This window comes from Leptidea sinapis, chromosome 15, assembly GCF_905404315.1.
Source record: "Leptidea sinapis chromosome 15, ilLepSina1.1, whole genome shotgun sequence".
Lineage (NCBI taxonomy): Eukaryota > Metazoa > Arthropoda > Insecta > Lepidoptera > Pieridae > Leptidea > Leptidea sinapis.
In genome coordinates this window covers 1,829,828-1,848,211 of record NC_066279.1, presented here as the reverse complement: position 1 = coordinate 1,848,211, position 18,384 = coordinate 1,829,828, and the positions used below count along the sequence as shown (strand labels likewise).

At 33.8% G+C, this 18,384-nt stretch overlaps 1 protein-coding gene across 2 annotated transcripts in view; it reads left to right on the top strand.

The window, feature by feature from the left end:
* The first annotated feature begins 2,233 nt into the window (after positions 1-2,233).
* Positions 2,234-18,384, top strand: part of LOC126968375 (inner centromere protein B) — a 39,327-nt gene continuing 23,176 nt past the window's right edge. The window contains exons 1-12 of one of the 2 annotated variants that reach the window (XM_050813368.1): positions 2,234-2,407; positions 2,529-2,643; positions 3,497-3,684; positions 6,158-6,275; positions 6,971-7,099; positions 8,403-8,522; positions 9,605-9,705; positions 10,199-10,262; positions 11,342-11,396; positions 13,345-13,633; positions 17,535-17,619; positions 18,250-18,352. In XM_050813368.1, coding sequence (XP_050669325.1) covers positions 2,324-2,407; positions 2,529-2,643; positions 3,497-3,684; positions 6,158-6,275; positions 6,971-7,099; positions 8,403-8,522; positions 9,605-9,705; positions 10,199-10,262; positions 11,342-11,396; positions 13,345-13,633; positions 17,535-17,619; positions 18,250-18,352 — 1,451 coding nt within the window. In that variant the 5' untranslated portion in view covers positions 2,234-2,323. Of the gene's footprint in view, positions 2,408-2,528; positions 2,644-3,496; positions 3,685-6,157; positions 6,276-6,970; positions 7,100-8,402; positions 8,523-9,604; positions 9,706-10,198; positions 10,263-11,341; positions 11,397-13,344; positions 13,634-17,531; positions 17,620-18,249; positions 18,353-18,384 lie in introns of both variants that reach the window. The other variant, XM_050813367.1, reaches the window with a different exon arrangement.

Here is an 18,384-nt window from a genome sequence, read left to right as displayed (position 1 = left end):
ACGTATTCATAGTTCGATTTTTTTTATAACTATTAACCGACTTCAAAAAGAAGGAGTTTTGCAATCCGACGGTATTTCTTTTTATGTTTGTAAACTCAGAACTTTCATCTGAGTGAACCAATTTTGATGATCCTTTTTTTATTTGAAAGCTGGTGCTTCCCGTCTGATCCGGACCCATTTTAATTTGGTATAGTTCTGACTGTGGCATCCACTAAATTTGCATTAAATATGTGTGCGACAAATGGACGAATAATTCAAAATCAGGCCAACCTATTTTGATGATTCTTTTATTGGAAAGGATATACTTCAAGGGTATTTTGACAAGAGTTTGATTAAGTACTAATAATTATGGGATTCATCACAAACTAACAGAAATCCTTAATTCTTAGGGGTAAATTAACGATACTCGACCGAATTTTTATATTATGCTATCCAGATATTTAAGTCATCTACTATAAAATAGTTATACTCAAGTAATTGTCGTGGTTGAATGTGATGATCAATGGAACCCTTAACGGCATACTTACTTTCCCCCTTATCTGTGGCAGAATTTCCAACTGTATGTAATCATACTGCAATGCGCATACGTTCGTTGCTGCATTGCACCATGACGCAACGTTCTGTCTATTTTTCGCAGAAGCAGCACGTTAAGTAGATCTTTACATAATTATTATTCAGACAAATTAGTTGGTGTACTTCAGATTCACTGAAAATCTAAAAAACAAATTACAAAAAAACAAAGAATTTAAAAAAATATTTTCCAAATAATATAATATCCAATGAAAAGAAAAAAATAAATGCATTTTCTTCTACATATAGATAAAAGATATCTTAAATTTATTTTGAGAGTTCTCCTTAGTAAAATTAAATGATAAAAATAAGACTACCTAAAAGTCAATCAATTTATTTCGACAATATGATGTAGTTACAATTATTGTTATTTTTGGAGTCGGTGTCAGCCAAGGTAGGTTTGTAACTACATACATGGTTATAGGTGAGATGTGCTAGTATCGCACTTGTGTGACATGACGACGCGAGAGGTGAAAGCGAGAAATTTATTCACTTACATTAATAAATTTTAGCTGCACCATCAATGAGCCATTTGTTTATATTTTTTGTTATTATTTGTGTCGCATCAAAGTGGACTGAAGAAATTCTTGCATGTTTATTTGGTTCCCATAAATCTGTTCGTCCTGTTGCTTTCATACATTTTTTTTTGGTATTGGATCTAATGGAAACCTGAAATTCATTGTTGAGTTTTTTATTTTACTACACATTGTGCAACATGCTTACATCGAGTTCGTTGTCTTATTACCAATCACAGGAAAACGTACAAATGTCGTTCTAATTTCCTTACTCCATACATATACCGTTGTAAATTATTAATACTCATAATAAATACCGGCTGTACGTTATTTTAATAATATTGAATAGAATAAGGTTTGAAATAAATTAATAACATTAACTTAACTTGGGTAAGACTATATCAATGGTATGGCAATATTTTGGTTGTCACTGTTTTAAAATATTATTATGTTTATTTTAATTACCATAAATTTACTGAAAATAGGTGACTGGTGGAAGCTAACTCCTGGGTTTTTACATTCACTACGGCTTTGGCAACCAGACACGCAACACCCAACCATGGCCTGAACTTTTAAAAGTTGAAAGGCATCTTTATCTCACACCAAATATGTTTCAAAACAATAAAATCACAAAAATAATATTCACAAGCTCGATGACATGACAGATCTTTGTTTATTTGCCCCAAAGTTTACATTGGGCCAAATAAATTAATGGGTTACGCTATAGATGTGCAAGAACAATAGCTTTTTCCCGTTCTATCTCAGCCTTAGTTGTATATCGCTTGTCCTTTCTATTTGTAAAGAAGTTACCAACTTTACTTCTGTAGCGTTAATATTCTAAGGTTACGGGTAATTTTGGTCATAATAATATAACAGCACCTAAGCCTACTCCTTTAGATTGTATAAATATGTTCTGGCAACCACTTTACATAGAATATATTAATCAAGTATCATTAAAATATTTATTTAACTTTTTTTTATATTATTGTTACTACCCACTAGATATTATATACCGTCTATGTAATTTCAGATGGAGAATAAAACCGCGTTGTGTGGCATGGTTATTTGGCAACTTGGCAGTTTGTCATTAGCAGGTGGCAGCCCTATTTTCAATTTCAAACGGTTTTCGTTAAAGTAAAAATATTATTCCGGTTTGGGTGTTTGATTTGATGTAGACTTCTGTGTTTTATTCTGATTGTCAGATTTTTTAAACTTGTTGTGATATTATTCCTCCAATTATGTCGGTTTTTGATGATTTGATATTGCCGAAAATCATTGAAATACCGAAAACGTGCATCATAAACTTTAATAATGATCTTGAGGTGCGATTTGTTAAAGCTTCACATCGTTATGTTACGTTATCGCTAAATATTTTTTTCTCAATTTTTACGATTCAGTGTGTGGTTTATTAAAATTTTCAACGGAAATTGTTGTATCTTGCAGAATGTATTCGAGTGTTTGGACAAATTTGCTGAAGATAAAAATAAGAGTAAAGGCCTAGAAAAACCTAAACAGAATGCTCATGTGATCTCATTACAAAGCATTCAAGAAGATGGAGGTATGGTATTTTGTATTTATATTATAAAATCACGCATCTGGTCTAGAACCTTTTTACCTATATCATTCTTATGTGTCACTTAATGTATCTTAAATATTTATATGACTCATGTCTTAGTACACTTTTACTGCCAAAAATATTGAGTGCTCAGCATTTTTATTCCCTCCTTAAGTATGATATTTTCACAAATAATGTTACAGCTTGCTATCCTGAGCAAACAAATCCAAACTTATCACTGTAGAAAGTGAAATGTAACAAATTGGACCTGCTCTAATAGTGGGCTCTGCTAGGCTTCGCTTTCACCACAGCCTGTAACCCTAATTATTATTTATTTGGTTAATGTGTTAAAATTTGTTGATGATTGATAACATTTGGCTTTTGAATACAATATGAAGTACATTCATGACTTCACACCATTATCTCGCAGTGTATTTATGTGCAAAACTAATTCTAGTACATGTTTTATCTAAGGTTTTAGCAGTGTTAGTAAAAAATCAATTAAATCTTGAATTCTAATCCATGCCATGTAATTTTTATTTGCATCTACTTATATATTTTGTAAAGAGTTGTGTGAATACCATTAGGTCATGTGTATTAAATTAAATTAATGTAAATTTGGGAACACAGATCAAATAACACACTAACATTGATGGTCAACTGAAACATGACATTGGCCGAGTTGTGGTGCCCCCTCCACAGAAGCCACACTAGAAAGCATAGAATAGTATTAATTTTAATTCCCCTAAAAATCATTAATATTATTAAGTTATTATTGTTAAATAAATGCTTGTTAATGTTTGCTTTGAATTTTATTGTATATTTTATTTTTTATAATGTATATTATGAAATGCAGATGGAGGTAAGAAACAAAATGAAGAAAGTTCAGATAGTTATACTGACAGTTCGAACCCTGAAAGTTCAAAGCCTGTTGGTTCCAAGAAGCGCAGTAAAAATGAAGTTGATGGAATGTCAAGTCCGGAACTTGATAAGAGACAGAAAAGAAATGCCTCAGTTAAAGCACAAGGCAAAATTAGTAAACAAGTAAGTAATCTTTTCACTTATTAAATATGACGAGGAAAGAACCTCCGTATTGTTTTTAAAATGTGTGTTGTCATTACTGTTGACATCACAATTGCTATCTTGCTGAAGATCACTCATTGGTTCTTCCAAAGAAAACTACCAGAGTAGGTATTTTATTACTTTCGTTTATTCAACGAGTGTTACGACGTCCCGGAGAGGTCCGTACCGTACGACAGCCCCACAGCACAACTGACTTTAGTGTCGACCGTGTAGCTGTATTTATAAGACCCGGCGCACGTGCTAATCCACGTGTTTGGAAATGCGGCTGTATTTATGAGGCTCAGTGCACGTGCACGTGTTTTCAATTCGTGTTGTAGTATTTGCGCCGATAAATATAAATAAATATAATTGTACCAAAAATTTAATACATACTTTTTTTGCATGGCTGTATACATTTTCCAATTCAATTTTTGACTTAAACTAATGGGTATTCTGCATGCATGCTAATTGTGAGAATATTGTACTCAGAGTATTCAATTTGATTTTCATCTGGCCTGAAAAGATTTGAATGTTCAAATTTAATGTGTAGATTTGGAATTTTTTATTAATTGAAATTATTAGAAATTTCTTATTTGAAAAAGTAGTTTAGAATACAAAATGGAAACTGATGTGTACACGACTGCTGTAATAAAGAAACATATTACAGTTAGAAGTAAAAAAAACCATATGTACATAAAATATCATATAATCCATAATATTAAAATAAATTTTTATAACTAGCTAATTTTCATACAAAATCCATATAATTATAAATCCTAAAGTTAGGCGGAAAAAAAACTTTTAATCACCATTTTCACCTTCAACGAATATCTCATAGAACCAAGATTGAACATTCTCATGCTATTTACGTGGAGTCTATAATTATGTGAAATAACTTTAATATTTTTTATTATTAACAATAATAATATGAGCTCATTCAAGCAATTGTGTCAATCATTCAATATAAAAAAAAACATACAAAGGAGAAACGCAAACAAGCTAATATCATTGACCTTAAATTTGAATCATATCGCACACACTTTATTTATCATTGATTAGCTTTCCAATGCAGTCATTTGTTTTGGATTTGCCTGTCGTTAGCGCTGAAGGGGTCACTTCAAAGTGTGACAGTACATTTAACCCCTGTTCTCCATTTATAATGTTTCAATTGTTACAAATGCTAATATTTTCAGAAAATCCTGGAAAATTGTGTTTGTTTTGTAAGGACAGAGGTATGTGACAGTAATTTGTAGTCACTTTTAGTCTAAATAGCTAAATTATTCTGAAATAGCTTACTAGTTAAACTAGTTAATTCTTAAAATATGTAATATTTATATTTAGTTTAAATTTTCAAGTAAAATTTGTAACCAAAGCACTGAGTAATTATAGAATAAGGTTACTAGTACCGAAAATGATAGCAACTCAAAAATAAATCCTTATTTTTGTGTGTAAAAAATTTATGTTTTTTTTACTTAGATGTATTTTTATATGTTGGACAAAATTATTACTAGATGTAATGATTTACAATCTCTTTTTTTATATAATAAATAGTTTGAAACATGTATTTTATAAATGTAAGTGTGCAGTATTAATTCAAGAGTCGTAAGTCTGTTACAAATATTTTATATATTAGCAGATCAGTTGAGCTTTAGGTCATTGCCACACATTATCTTGCTATCCTCTATATCAGGGATTCCCAAAGTGATGAGTCGAAGGTCCCCAGAGGTTGGAGAAATCTAATAATCAACAACTATTATTTAACACAATTTCTTATTGGATATTGTCAAAACACTATTTAAGTTGTGTTAATTGTACCAACTTGTTATAAGGATGATGAATACACAAGTTTCTACAAGATGAAAAACAGCAAATTGGTAAAGAAAAAAGAAGAATGGCTAGAGATATTATTTTTAAAGTAATAATAAGTATAAAATAAACAATTAGGATACGCGATGAAACAAAAGGCAAAAGGAAAAGGCTCAGCTTCACCTGACATGGAATCATGGATTTATGTTTCCATGCAGCACTGTTTTTCAGCCATCCCCTCCTCTCTAAGGTGTTGAACGGGAGTGGATGTATTGTGGCTCCCCGATTACCTACTTAAGCTATCTTAGTAATTTGATGGTCTTAATCTTATCAGTTTATTTTGGAAAAGGGGCCTCTTGCCTAAAGTAGTTTGGGAATCCCTGATTGTTATAACCTATTAGAGTTTGTAAATGGACATCTTTCAAATCATTCTTTAAAATGTTATGCGCTTATTATTGAAACAATAAATGAAATCTTGATCAAATTCATAAAACCTGAATAATCAGACAAAAAAATACAGATTCAGTTTCTAGCACTGTTTCTTCGCGTAATACTTTGACACCAAAAAAAGGTTTTGAGAAAAAATGCTTTTTATGTGTCAGCAAATGTAATTTTTGCTTTTACCTACTCATTAATATTATAATTCTAGGTGAATGTTAACCTATCGCAAAAGATGCGCCGTTCTAAATCGATAGAAAAGTCCAAGAGTCGAAAACAAAAAGATAATGCTGAAAAGGATAAAGAAAATAATGAACCGGTAATCAAAAGTAAGTGGATATTTATGTTACTATATTTTTGAAGCTGGGAAGGAATCATTTTATGCACTTGGCTTTTCTGTGATTTATAAAATGCCCCGTCTATTTCACATTCGAAGCTGGGCATACAACAGCTACACCACTGTGGCCTTACCAGTCTGAGGCTCATTTGCACCGGATACAAGCTAGATTATAGCTAGTGATATTACTGGGCAAATGAGACTTATCATCTTCTGTCTCAAGGTGAAGTAGTGCAATTGTAGTGCCACTTAGGATTCTTGAAAAACCCAATAATTCTGAGCAGGGCATATCAATTACCATCAGTTGAATGTCCTGTTCGTCTTGTCCCTTATTGTCATAAAAAAATGGCAAGGGACTCATCTCAATATGAGATACATAATCTGAATTAATGTGAATTTTCTGCATATTTCCTATACAAGAATAAATAAATAAACAAATATATGGATGCAAATAGGTATCCATTACACCCCTGATACCTATATAAAGGAAGTTTTTTGAAATGTTCTTGTCTTATATTTATGTCAACAATCTATGTATCTTGTGGAAAAAACTGTTATAGTACTGTTTGCAGGTGACACCCATATTTAAAGTGAAAAGAGTTGAACACTGATGTTGACCCTTATAAAAAATAAAAAAAGATATGTTGGCAATGTTGTAGGTTGTAACCTGACTTATATTTTTTGCAGTTAAACAGGAAAAAATATCAGAACCTTCAGTGCTGATCATGGACAGTGAAATATTACCATTGAATCCAATAATTAAACAGGACATTTGTGATGACATTGCAATGCCGCCTCCGTCAATGCCTCTGCCCAGTAAGTAACACATAGTTAATAATTATACGTACATAATATTATTACAGCTCCCAGAAAAAACACAATATGTTTTTTTATATACAAATGTGGAATGGTCATTTGTAGATTTAAGTTTTATATATTATTGTTTTATTGCACCTTTGTACTTAGCAGTAAGTATTGTTTTCAAAAGGTTGTAAATAAAGGGATTGAGAAAAATTCCCAAATATCAGATGTTTAGTTAAGATATTTTAGAAAGTGTGGGAACATAAGTATAGTTTTGTCTCGTGGCAAAATTGTACATTATAAGTACTGAGAGTGTAAGAACGAAGTATGACTGATGGGGGGTGAGAACCCACGTAGTAAGTAAGATATAATTGTATGGGACACAAGCGGGCAGTCCCTACTTAACTTCGATGTACGACAGACCTCTGTCCTTTAACTCTGTCAATTTTTTCTAATAAATATACTCACTTTCAATTAACCGCCCCGTGATTCCTTAATTATAACATCTTAATAAACATTTAGTATCGTATCGACATTTATATTTATTGTGGCGAGGGGCGAGAAATTCATTGCTACTCTTTTATATCAATATTTACAGCTTCATCATTTTATTTTAATACTATCTAAGTAAAGTGATGCAATAAAATACTCAGGTGAATGAGTATAGTGGATGTCTCAATTCACACACACTACATCAAAATAATTGAGTTATAGTTAGTTAGTTTGGATGGACTGCTAACACACTTAGCCTCTTGATTTTATTATTGTGCGTTTTCATTTGTCTTATTACTCCAACCAGCCTAGATCATTCCAGAAGTCAAGCAGCAGTCTTTTTCAGTTTCTGCAGTCATCCGGAAATGATGCTGGTGATTGGAGTATTTGTGTCTGTTGTTCAGCCACTCCATAAGCATGTGTTCTGGCGTTTCTTCTGCCTCCATGCATCCGCACAAAGGGCTGTCTGTTACACCTATGATAGATAGATGCTTGTTCAAGGGAAAGTGACCGGTGACAACACCTACTATTTTACGTATTTTGCCCCTGTGTAGTTTCATCAGGGTCTTGTGCCTCCATGCATCCTCCGCACAAAGGGCTGTCTGTTACACCTATGATAGATAGATGCTTCGCCTCGTGAGATAAATCCACATTCGTGTTTTAATACCACTTATTACACAACAGTTGCATAAATAACTATTACACAATCATCAGTGAAAACCTTATTCCAATTATGTGTATTCTGATCTTGAGAGTGCACAAACATAATAAAATTAAAAATTATTTCTTTATATTTGGCTAATTTTATGAATTTATTTCTTTTCAGAACAACGCAAAGGTGCGAAAAAAGATAAGGTAATTGAATCTGAGGATGAAAAACTGGAGACAGAGAGAGCCACGAGACGGACCACTAGATCGAAGAAAGAAACAGACACCACTCCACTAGGTAAAACTCAGATTATGTTTCTAATTTGCTCTTAATAGTGATTTTCATTATTATAACACTAGAAATAAGGGATTGCTTGTAACTAATTCTAGTAGGCTTCATAAGATACATAATAGCTTTAAGGGTAAATGTATACACTTCTACAATAAAGTCCCAGCCACTGTTCAGGCATTATCTATAAATAAATTTAAATGTTTTATAAAAAAATGGCTCTGTCGTAAATCCTATTACTCCACTGCTGAATATCTAAATGATCGGACATCCTGGGACTGGATTGTGATTATTTTATAGCGATAGAAATGACTGTACAATATTGTATATTTTTATTGAAAAGAGCGCAAAATAAAAAATGCTGGGAGAGTTTCTTGCGCCGTTTCTTCTCTCTCAGAGCGCCATTTGTTTCCGAAGCGGTAGTAGTATCTAGTAGTATAAAGAAATGACATCAAAAAGAATTCTAAAGGAATCAATTTTGAGAAAATAAATGCCTTTTATGCCTTTTAATCTCGGTTTTTAGCCCAAACAAATGTCTGCTAATGTAGAATAGGAATTTTTACAAATAACTCTTATATTTTATAAGTGCAGATTTTTTTTGTGTTTCCACATATATACCCGCTTTTACCATAATAAGTGAGTGTAGTGTATTGACGTCACAGCAACACTTAGTTGAACAACTTAATATATGTTGTACATATCCAAAATTATTTTTTCCAATTTATTTTGTTTTTAAAGAGCATAATGTAGGGTCAATCAACTTGAAAATCTGATATGCTTAATGCTATGATACTTTGTGTGAATCTTTACAACTCACAGTAATCCAATAATTTTTTTTATTTAAATTTGTTTATAATTAGTAGATAATTCGTTTCCTTTGTAATGTGATTTTACTCACTACTGGGATTAAATGTTTGTGTTGCTCCAGAGTTGAACCAAACGTCAAACCAAGTTTTTGATGGTTCACCTAGCCGTAACACACCTGACATGTCTGGTTGATGGGAGGTGTGGTTGTGAATCCCACATCATTCATAAAGTTTGGTACAAAATAAATTTGAATGGGTAAATAGATATATTTTTTTTATTTCTAGTGCCATCGAATCGTACAACACGGTCTAGCACGCGGAATGTGAAACAGACAGAACAGGAAGAGGAACCTGTGGCACGACCAAAGAGAACTAGAGGGAAAAAGGTATATTGTTTCCATTACATTGTTGGTGTCTACTCTGTGAATTGCTGTATAGCATGGACACATCGCTTTATTGTGTGTTTGTACAGCATTAATCTTGGTCAGTATTCTGAAAAGTTGTTTGAACTGACTTCACCAACAACACCTGCAAGAACAAATTCCATAGTTGCATCACACATGTCAAATGTGTGTCTCAAGATGTTTTCCTTGAGGAGTTTCTTAATGCAACTAAAATGTGGAACACTTGCGCGGTATCTCCAAGTGAATATTACATGGGCATAGAAATATTGCTGTATAGAAAATGGCAGTTTGTAGCAAATTAAATTCAAACTTGGCTGTATATAGAGAATCGAAGTCACTCCTTAATGACCAAAATACTGAGTTTCGCTTAGGCCAGCTCACAAATGGTTGATTGAAGCCAAAAGTGCAGATAATGCTCTGCACAACTATAGTATATGTAAAAGATTTCTTTCATTAATGCTTGTGTTTCTTTTAGGTGCAAGCAGAACCTGAAAGTCAAGAGGTCGTTGAATCGGTCCAGAACAGCGATGTTGAATTAAGTGAGTGACTGAAATATACATAATAGTTTTTTTTTTTTTTAAGGAATAGGAGGACTAACGAGCGTACGGGTCACCTGTTGTTAAGTGATCACCGCCGCCCACAATCTCTTGCAACACCAGAGGAATCACAGGAGCGTTGCCGGCCTTTAAGGAAGGTGTACGCGCTTTTTTTGAAGGTACCCATGTCGTATCGTCCCGCACCGCACAAGGAAGCTCATTCCACAGCTTTGTAGTACGAGGAAGAAAGCTCCTTGAAAACCGCACTGTGGAGAACCGCCACACATCCAGATGGTGGGGATGATATCCTAACTTGTGGCGTGTCTGCGGGCGGCAGGAATCAGGTTAAACAGCTCTTCGGAACACTCCCCGTGATAAATGCGGTAGAAGACACACAATGAAGCGACGTCTCTACGCAACGCCAAGTGATCCAGCCGTTCACAAAGCACTGGGTCCCCGACATTTCGAGCTGCTCTGCGTTGCACGCGGTCAAATGGACAGTATAAATCTACAAACATATTAACCTGGTTTCACCTATCCAATAATCTAACTGCATATTTTGTGCTTATGTTGTGAATCATGAAAATTCGGCTCGTAAACGGCGTTTTGGAGTAAATCTTCAGATAAGCTCAGTGAACGATTAGATCAATAGATTTTTATGTGAACAAAATCAGTGGGTACAGTTTTGTGTTGTAGATAGTATATATCTATCATTCACAACCAAACTAAGTATACCACGCGATAGCTAAAGCACCAAATAAATAGGTTACGACGACTGTAAATTAAAGATCTATCGATCATGTACATAAAATATTAATGCTCCTCGATTCGCTGCTTTTGATACTGCTATCAAAGAATAAAAACCTAACGCTCCAGTGATTCCTCTGGTGTTGCAAGAGAATGTGGGCGACGGTGATCACTTAACACCAGGTGACCCGTACGCTCGTTTGTTCCTCATGCTCATTCTTTAAATCGCAACAGTAGTCTCTTTTTAAATGCTTACATTTATTAACCAGCTCATGTTGAACCAGAATAACCAACGGACTTTTACAGACATATTTTATGTAATTCGTTATTTTCAGATTCACCCACACAGAAGCCGCGACCGAAACGAACGAGGCGGAACCAGAAAGCTGCGTACGTATTTAATTAAAAAATTATGCTGCGAGAGTTTCTTGCGCCGCTTCTTCTCTCACAGAGCGCCATTATTTTCCGAAGCGGTAGTAGTACCTAGTATATTAGAAATGACACCAAAAAGAATTCTAAAGGAATCGATTTTGAGACAATAAACTTTTTATGGCTTTTAGTATTAATAATTTGATGCAGTTTAAGAAATTTTGACGTTTGTATCAGTAGCACTCACTAACAAGTGTACGTGTAGTGTTCGTCCAGGAATAAAATACAATACAATAAATGACTTCCTTAATGATACCACAGATTGGGAATGGAGCGACCGCCCTCGGGCTATTAAATAATAAGTTTAATTGTACAATGTTACTTTGTAAATTTTACTTTAATTGTAAAACATATTTTTGATGAAAAAAAAATGCCCGCTGAGTTTGTTGCGCCCATTCTTCTCAGGCCTGAGGCATTCAGTTTGGAATGGGTGACTTTCAATAAGTGATTTCACATCCTATTTTGAAAAAAATAAAAATATTTGAATTTGAATGTGCTGCCCCCAATTATTTTAGATAGCTTTGACAATTAACCTTACTTTAGGACGGTACAGCTTACTTTGCCTATATGTTTTCATATAGAAATTATAACCACTTACATAAACAACTAGTTGAACCTGGCAGTAATTGTCAGCTATGAATACAGCAAATACACTCACTGTATGCTGAAACATCATCTGGTGGAGAGTACACCAGAAAGAGAGAAAAAAATTCGTAGGTATACATTGGCATGTGCCAATTTTCATAGTGATCGGTTGAACGGTATTGGTGTCAAACAATAAAAACATCCATTTTTACATGTAGGTGAAGATTAAGAACAGTGACAAGAGTTGTGTATCAGATCCATGGATGATTTTGACCTTTTTATACGCTTTATATTAGCTTCACCTGTATGTTTGTAACCGACTTCTTTGGGCGCGATTTTGTCCCACTTTAAACGGCTAGATTTCTTTCAAACTTTGTAGATTTATCGAGTACCGATGACATTACACTAATTTGATAAAATTATTAAATTTTTCAATTTGCAAAATATGATTTTTGTTAATTTATATAATTTTCAGCTATAGTCGATAAGGCAGGAATTGATGTTAAAGTACTTAATAGTTTTAAAAATACGCTTTTATAGAAAATTTAACTAAAAAATGAAAAATAAAATAGAAAATAAATTAGTTTTTTTTTACTATTATTTATTGTTTGAAGGTTGTGGTAATTGTAATGTAACGTAACAAGGGCATGTGAATCAACAATGACATGTCTTATAGAGGTATTGTTTGCATTAAGTATTGCATATGTCTACTCAAATGATAGTATGCTATTATAAGCGTCACTAATTAATAATAGATAAGAAAGATAATATAGAAAACTGCTCTCCAAATAATATTTATAAATTTGGAACCGGAAGAGTAACCAACGGGATCCATGTTACTATGATGGCCACTTAAATTAGTCTGTGTGTGTCCGATAATATAATCATATCTAATATATAAAATTCTCGTGTCCCGGTGTGCGGGAGCGAAATCCTCCGAAACGGCTTGACCGATTCTCTTGAAATTTTGAGTGCATATTGGGTAGGTCTGAGAATCAGACAACATCTACTTTTCATCCCCCTAAATGTTAAGGATGGTCCACATGTTTTTTTTTTTAATTTGTTTGATTATGAGTCAGCATTAAAAAATACATACAACTTCAAATTTTCACCCATCTATGATCAACAGTTACTTGCGATTTTAATATCGGCAATACAACGTTTGCTGGGTCAGCTAGTCATTATATATATGTCATACATATTTATTGCAGCGTCCTTCAATTCAACCTACATACATATTTTTTACTAAATATAACTCTTAGGCAATCAATTGAGTTGTACTATGGGTTTGAACTGTTAATTAAAATGTGAATATTAATTTCAGTGAAGAAAAGCTTGAAGCTGATATTGCAGAGACACATAAGGCCAAGGCCAACATAGTATCACCAGTTCTACAGACTCATTCAAACAAAACGAAACCTAATGACATAAATGGAATCATCAAGACCACCGATCCTGAAAATAATGACACTGAAAAGGAAAACAAGAAGAGTGAAGGAAAAGAGTTAGAGAAAACAATACTTTTAAGTACAGTGGATGGAAGTAACATGGACCAAACTATTGTTTTACAAAATGGTGTCTACAGTCATGATCCAGTCACTCCGAAGAATATTGTAAGTTTTTTTTAATAACACAAATCTAATCTAATATATAAAATTCTCATGTCATGGTGTTAAACTTTGAACTCCTCCGAAACGGCTTGACCGATTCTCATGAAATTTTGAGTGCATATTGGGTAGGTCTGAGAATCGGACAACATCTATTTTTCATCCCCCTAAATGTTAAGGGTGGTCCACACGAATTTTTTTTTTTTAGTTTTTTTGATATTTTTTTTTAAATTTGTTTGATTATGAGTCAGCATTAAAAAATACATACAACTTAAAATTTTCACCCATCTACGATCAAACTTACTTTACTTTTGTATCGCGATTTTAATATCGGCAATACAACGTTTACTGGGTCAGCTAGTATTGTATATGTATAAATGTTAAGGGTGTTCCGGTCCACCTATTTTTTTGGATAATTTTTTTTTGTTTTTATGCATACAACTTAAAATTTTCACCCATCTAGGATTAACACCTATTTTTGTAAAGCGATTTTTATATTATTCTGTTCCGTTCCAGCAAGATGGCAATCGAATATAATAATTATTGCAATACGATAATATTTGGTAGGTCTGAGAATCGGTCGTCATCTATTTTTTATACCCTAAAACTTTTAATTAAGTATTGAATTTTTTATTTTATAATATGGCAATACAACGTTTGCTGGGTCAGCTAGTCTTATATATAAAATTCTCGTGCGCCGGGCCGTTTTTATTTAACGGCTAAACCAATTTGTTTGAAAATTTGTGTGTATCGGGTAGGTCTGAGATTCGGTCAATATATATTTATATTTTTTTTTACCCACCCCTAAGTATTATTTTTTATTTATTATCATTCAGCATTAAAAAATTCAAACAACTTCAAATTTTCACCCGTCTACGATCAATACCTATTTTTTTTTACTTATCTAATTCTTTATTCTTTATTTGGCTACTATGGCCCAATTAAATGTCATAATAATACAGTCAGATATAATAATAATTAATACATAAATAACATAAAATAAGTACATAAATCATTGAATTTTAAAAAATTAATAACAAAGAACCATATTCCTCAGTCCCTGTGTGCAACGTGCCTCTCTTTCGCAATATTATATAGAAACAGTCAACACGGGCTTCGCCAAACATCGCTGAGGCGCTGCAATAGCGAGGGAGTCTCAACAGCATCCTAAATGCATTGTTGTACTGGACCCGAAGGGCGCTGTACGATCTTTGCGTATAGTCCACAGGCTGCAGGTATAGAATGAGGTGCAGTAGGCCCTAAAAAGAGTAATCTTGACATCTGAAGAGCACCTTGAAAACCTACGAATCACCATATTAGCTCTTACCGACATCGCCCTCCGTTCCCGCTCAACATCTGCGTCATCCCTCAGGGAAGGTGTTACTAAATGGCCAAGATATTTAAATAGATCAACCATTTCTAACGGTGTTCCATTTAGCCTTATAGGTGGCATCTCTGTTACTTTTCTAGGCCCTCCCTGAAAGACCATGCACTTGCTCTTTTTAACATTATACACCAGCCCCTATTCAGCTGCATATAGCCCTCACAAGTGCTTATCAACTTTCTGAGTCAACCGACCGAAGCGCTCAGCATAACCATGTCGCCCGCTTAGCTTATGTTATTGAAACATACGTCGTCTATGTGACAACCGACATGCTGTTTGCTGAGCGCCTCGATCATACCATTTACATATAGATTAAAAATGGAGGGCGAGCTCAAACCCCCCCTGCCTCACCCCACATTCCAATCTGTACGAATCAGACATGGTGCCCGACCATTTCACATTATTCAACTGGTTCCCATACCAGTACTTAAAGATGTTAATAAGCTCATTAGGAATATCGGATGTTCTCATCTTTTCCCATAGGATGTCATATGAGACCAAATCGAAGGCCTTGGAAAGGTCAAGGAAGCAAGCGTAAACCGATGTATTTCTACCTGTATAGTATTTGACAGCACTCTTCAAGCACAATATCGCAGTTTCCGTGGAAAGTCCCTGCCAAAAACCAAACTGGTTATCATGCAACTGCAAGAATCTATTTAATTGTGCATTTAGAATGCTGTCAAACACTTTAGCTATAATAGTAGCTAAAGATATAGGCCTATAGTTATTTATATCTGAATAATTTCCATTTTTATTTTTCACTACAGGTACTACAATAGTCTTCATCATGTCCGTTGGTAGGTATGAGTGGGAAATACACAAGTTGTACAGCATGGCATGGTACATATGAGGTCCATCGTGCTGAACATGCTCCACGCTCAGCCCATCATGGCCAGCTATTTTTGTATCGCGATTTTAAAGTATTCTATGCCATCCATACAGATTCGCAATAGAGTTGCAAGATGGCAATCGAATATAATGATTATTGTAGTACGATAAATTTTATGTACCTACGATATATTTGGTAGGTCTGAGAATCGGTTGCATCTATTTTTTATACCCCAAAAATTTTAATTATTGTTTTTTTTTATTTTATATGGCTATATATATTGCTGGGTCAGCTAGTAATATATAGAAAAAGAATCACTAATAAACACGTCTACTACAATATTTTTAGATCACATATACCCCAGGTATCACAATGTAATAGTTTTTAAATAACCCATAGCTGCTTGAAAAGGCAACATAACTGGTATTGAGGGTCAAAACAGACTCCATATCAAATATGCAAGAGAACAAATATGAGCTTCCTTGTGCGGTGTTTCCGGGACAATACGACATGGGTACCGTACCGTACGCGTTTGTCCTCCATTTCCATTAAAAAAATGAATAATTACATTTATTTGAAGTATTTATTTGAAAATGTAAGTTATTATCAAAACCATTATTACATTAAAATTATTAAAACGTTCGTGACTAAACACACATGCCTAGCTAAAAAATTAAAAAAAAAATACCCCAAAAATCATTGTAATATTTGGTAGAAATAACGCTCATGGTAGAGATATTAGCATAATATTATAAGTACAACTAACTGACCCAGCAAACTTAGTATTGCCGATATTAAAATCGCGATACAAAAGTAACTGTTGATCGTAGATGGGTGAAAATTTTAAGTTGTATGTATTTTTTAATGTTGACTCATAATCAAACAAATTAAAAAAAAATGTCAAATAAATAAAATAAAAAATTGGCGTGGACCACCCTTAACATTTAGGGGGATGAAAAATAAATGTTGTCCGATTCTCAGACCTACACAAGATGCACTCAAAATTTCATGAGAATCGGTCAAGCCGTTTCGAAGGAGTTTAACTACAAACACCGCGACATGAGAATTTTATATATTAGATGTAGACATTTCCTACACTTTTTTGACATTTGACGTTGTTTTTACGGTCGTATATATGTTGCACCTCTCTTAATGCTGCTATTTAAACGTCCGTAGTAGGTACTACTATATTTTGTTGCATTGTAATTCTTTCTTTTCGATATTCTTTCAAAAACTTAATATTATTTGCTTGAGAAATTTGAAAAAAAAAATGGATTTCTGCAAAAGAATAAAAACCGTGAGTCAACTAATTTGCTTTTGAGCTTATCCATAGTTTCTGACAAACTAAAGATGTTGACACACAAATAAAATTTGAAAAACAAAATTTTATGAACGATGCGGGACTCGAACCCACGACCTCTGGCGTTCCGTGCCGGTGCTCTAACCAACTGAGCCAACCGTTCGAGTACCGCCTCGTTACAAAATTCTGTTTGCTTTTTTCAACTCTCAGGTTGTGGCTTTAGGAAATTGACTTGAGATGTCGCTCTTGTAAATCTAAATAATACATTAATAATTTTTAATTTTGTTTTTCAAATTTTATTTGTGTGTTAATCCTAGAAGTGAGGGTTATCACTTGAAAAAAACATAACATATTGTAAAGATGTTGATATTGATTTATTCTAAACTTTCAGCAGAACCTGAATGAAACAGTTCTCATAGAATCCCAAGAGAAGAATAACCCACAACCAATATTGGATGCTACTGTTGTTATCAATAGGGGTGAGTGTTTATATTGATGAAACCTTCATACCTGCATAGGACACATACATTGGTATGTTATCATTACATCAACCATATGGGAGGCTCCTTAGCACATGATGCAGGCTAGGTTATGGGTACTACAATGGCCATTTTTGCCATGAAGCAGTAAAAGCACGCATTATTGAGTTTCGGGCAGAAGAGCGCCATAGCTAGTAAAATTACTGGGCAAATTAGATTTAACATCTTGTGTCTCAAGGTGACAAGCGCAATTGTAGTGCCCCTCAGAATTTTTTGGGTTTTTCTAGTATTAGGCAGGGCATATCAATTACCATCAGTTGAACGCCCTGCTCGTCTCGACCCCAATATTTAAAAAAAAACACCGATGACTTCAATGAGGCATAGGTAATAATAATTATTAATGATAATGTTTGGGTTTTTATGGTTTGGTTTTTTTCTATGAGTCTGCTTTTTCCTACGTATAAAATAAACTTTAAATGTGTCTGGTAAACAGAAGTAAATTTAGAGTCTTAAAAAAGGACAATGTAAAATTTCGTCATTTAGATATAAGTATTAATTTTATGACCTTCATGAATTAATAACTTGAGTTTACTTTATTTGTAATATTGATATAATTACATCGATCCACAGACTCGAACGTGAAAAACCTGACTGATGACAACTCGCTGCTCACAGACGATGACAGCCAGGAGGTGACCACCCCTCCATCATCAACCGAGCCAGTGGCTCCATCGTATGTCACTACAATACTTTTCACAGCCATAT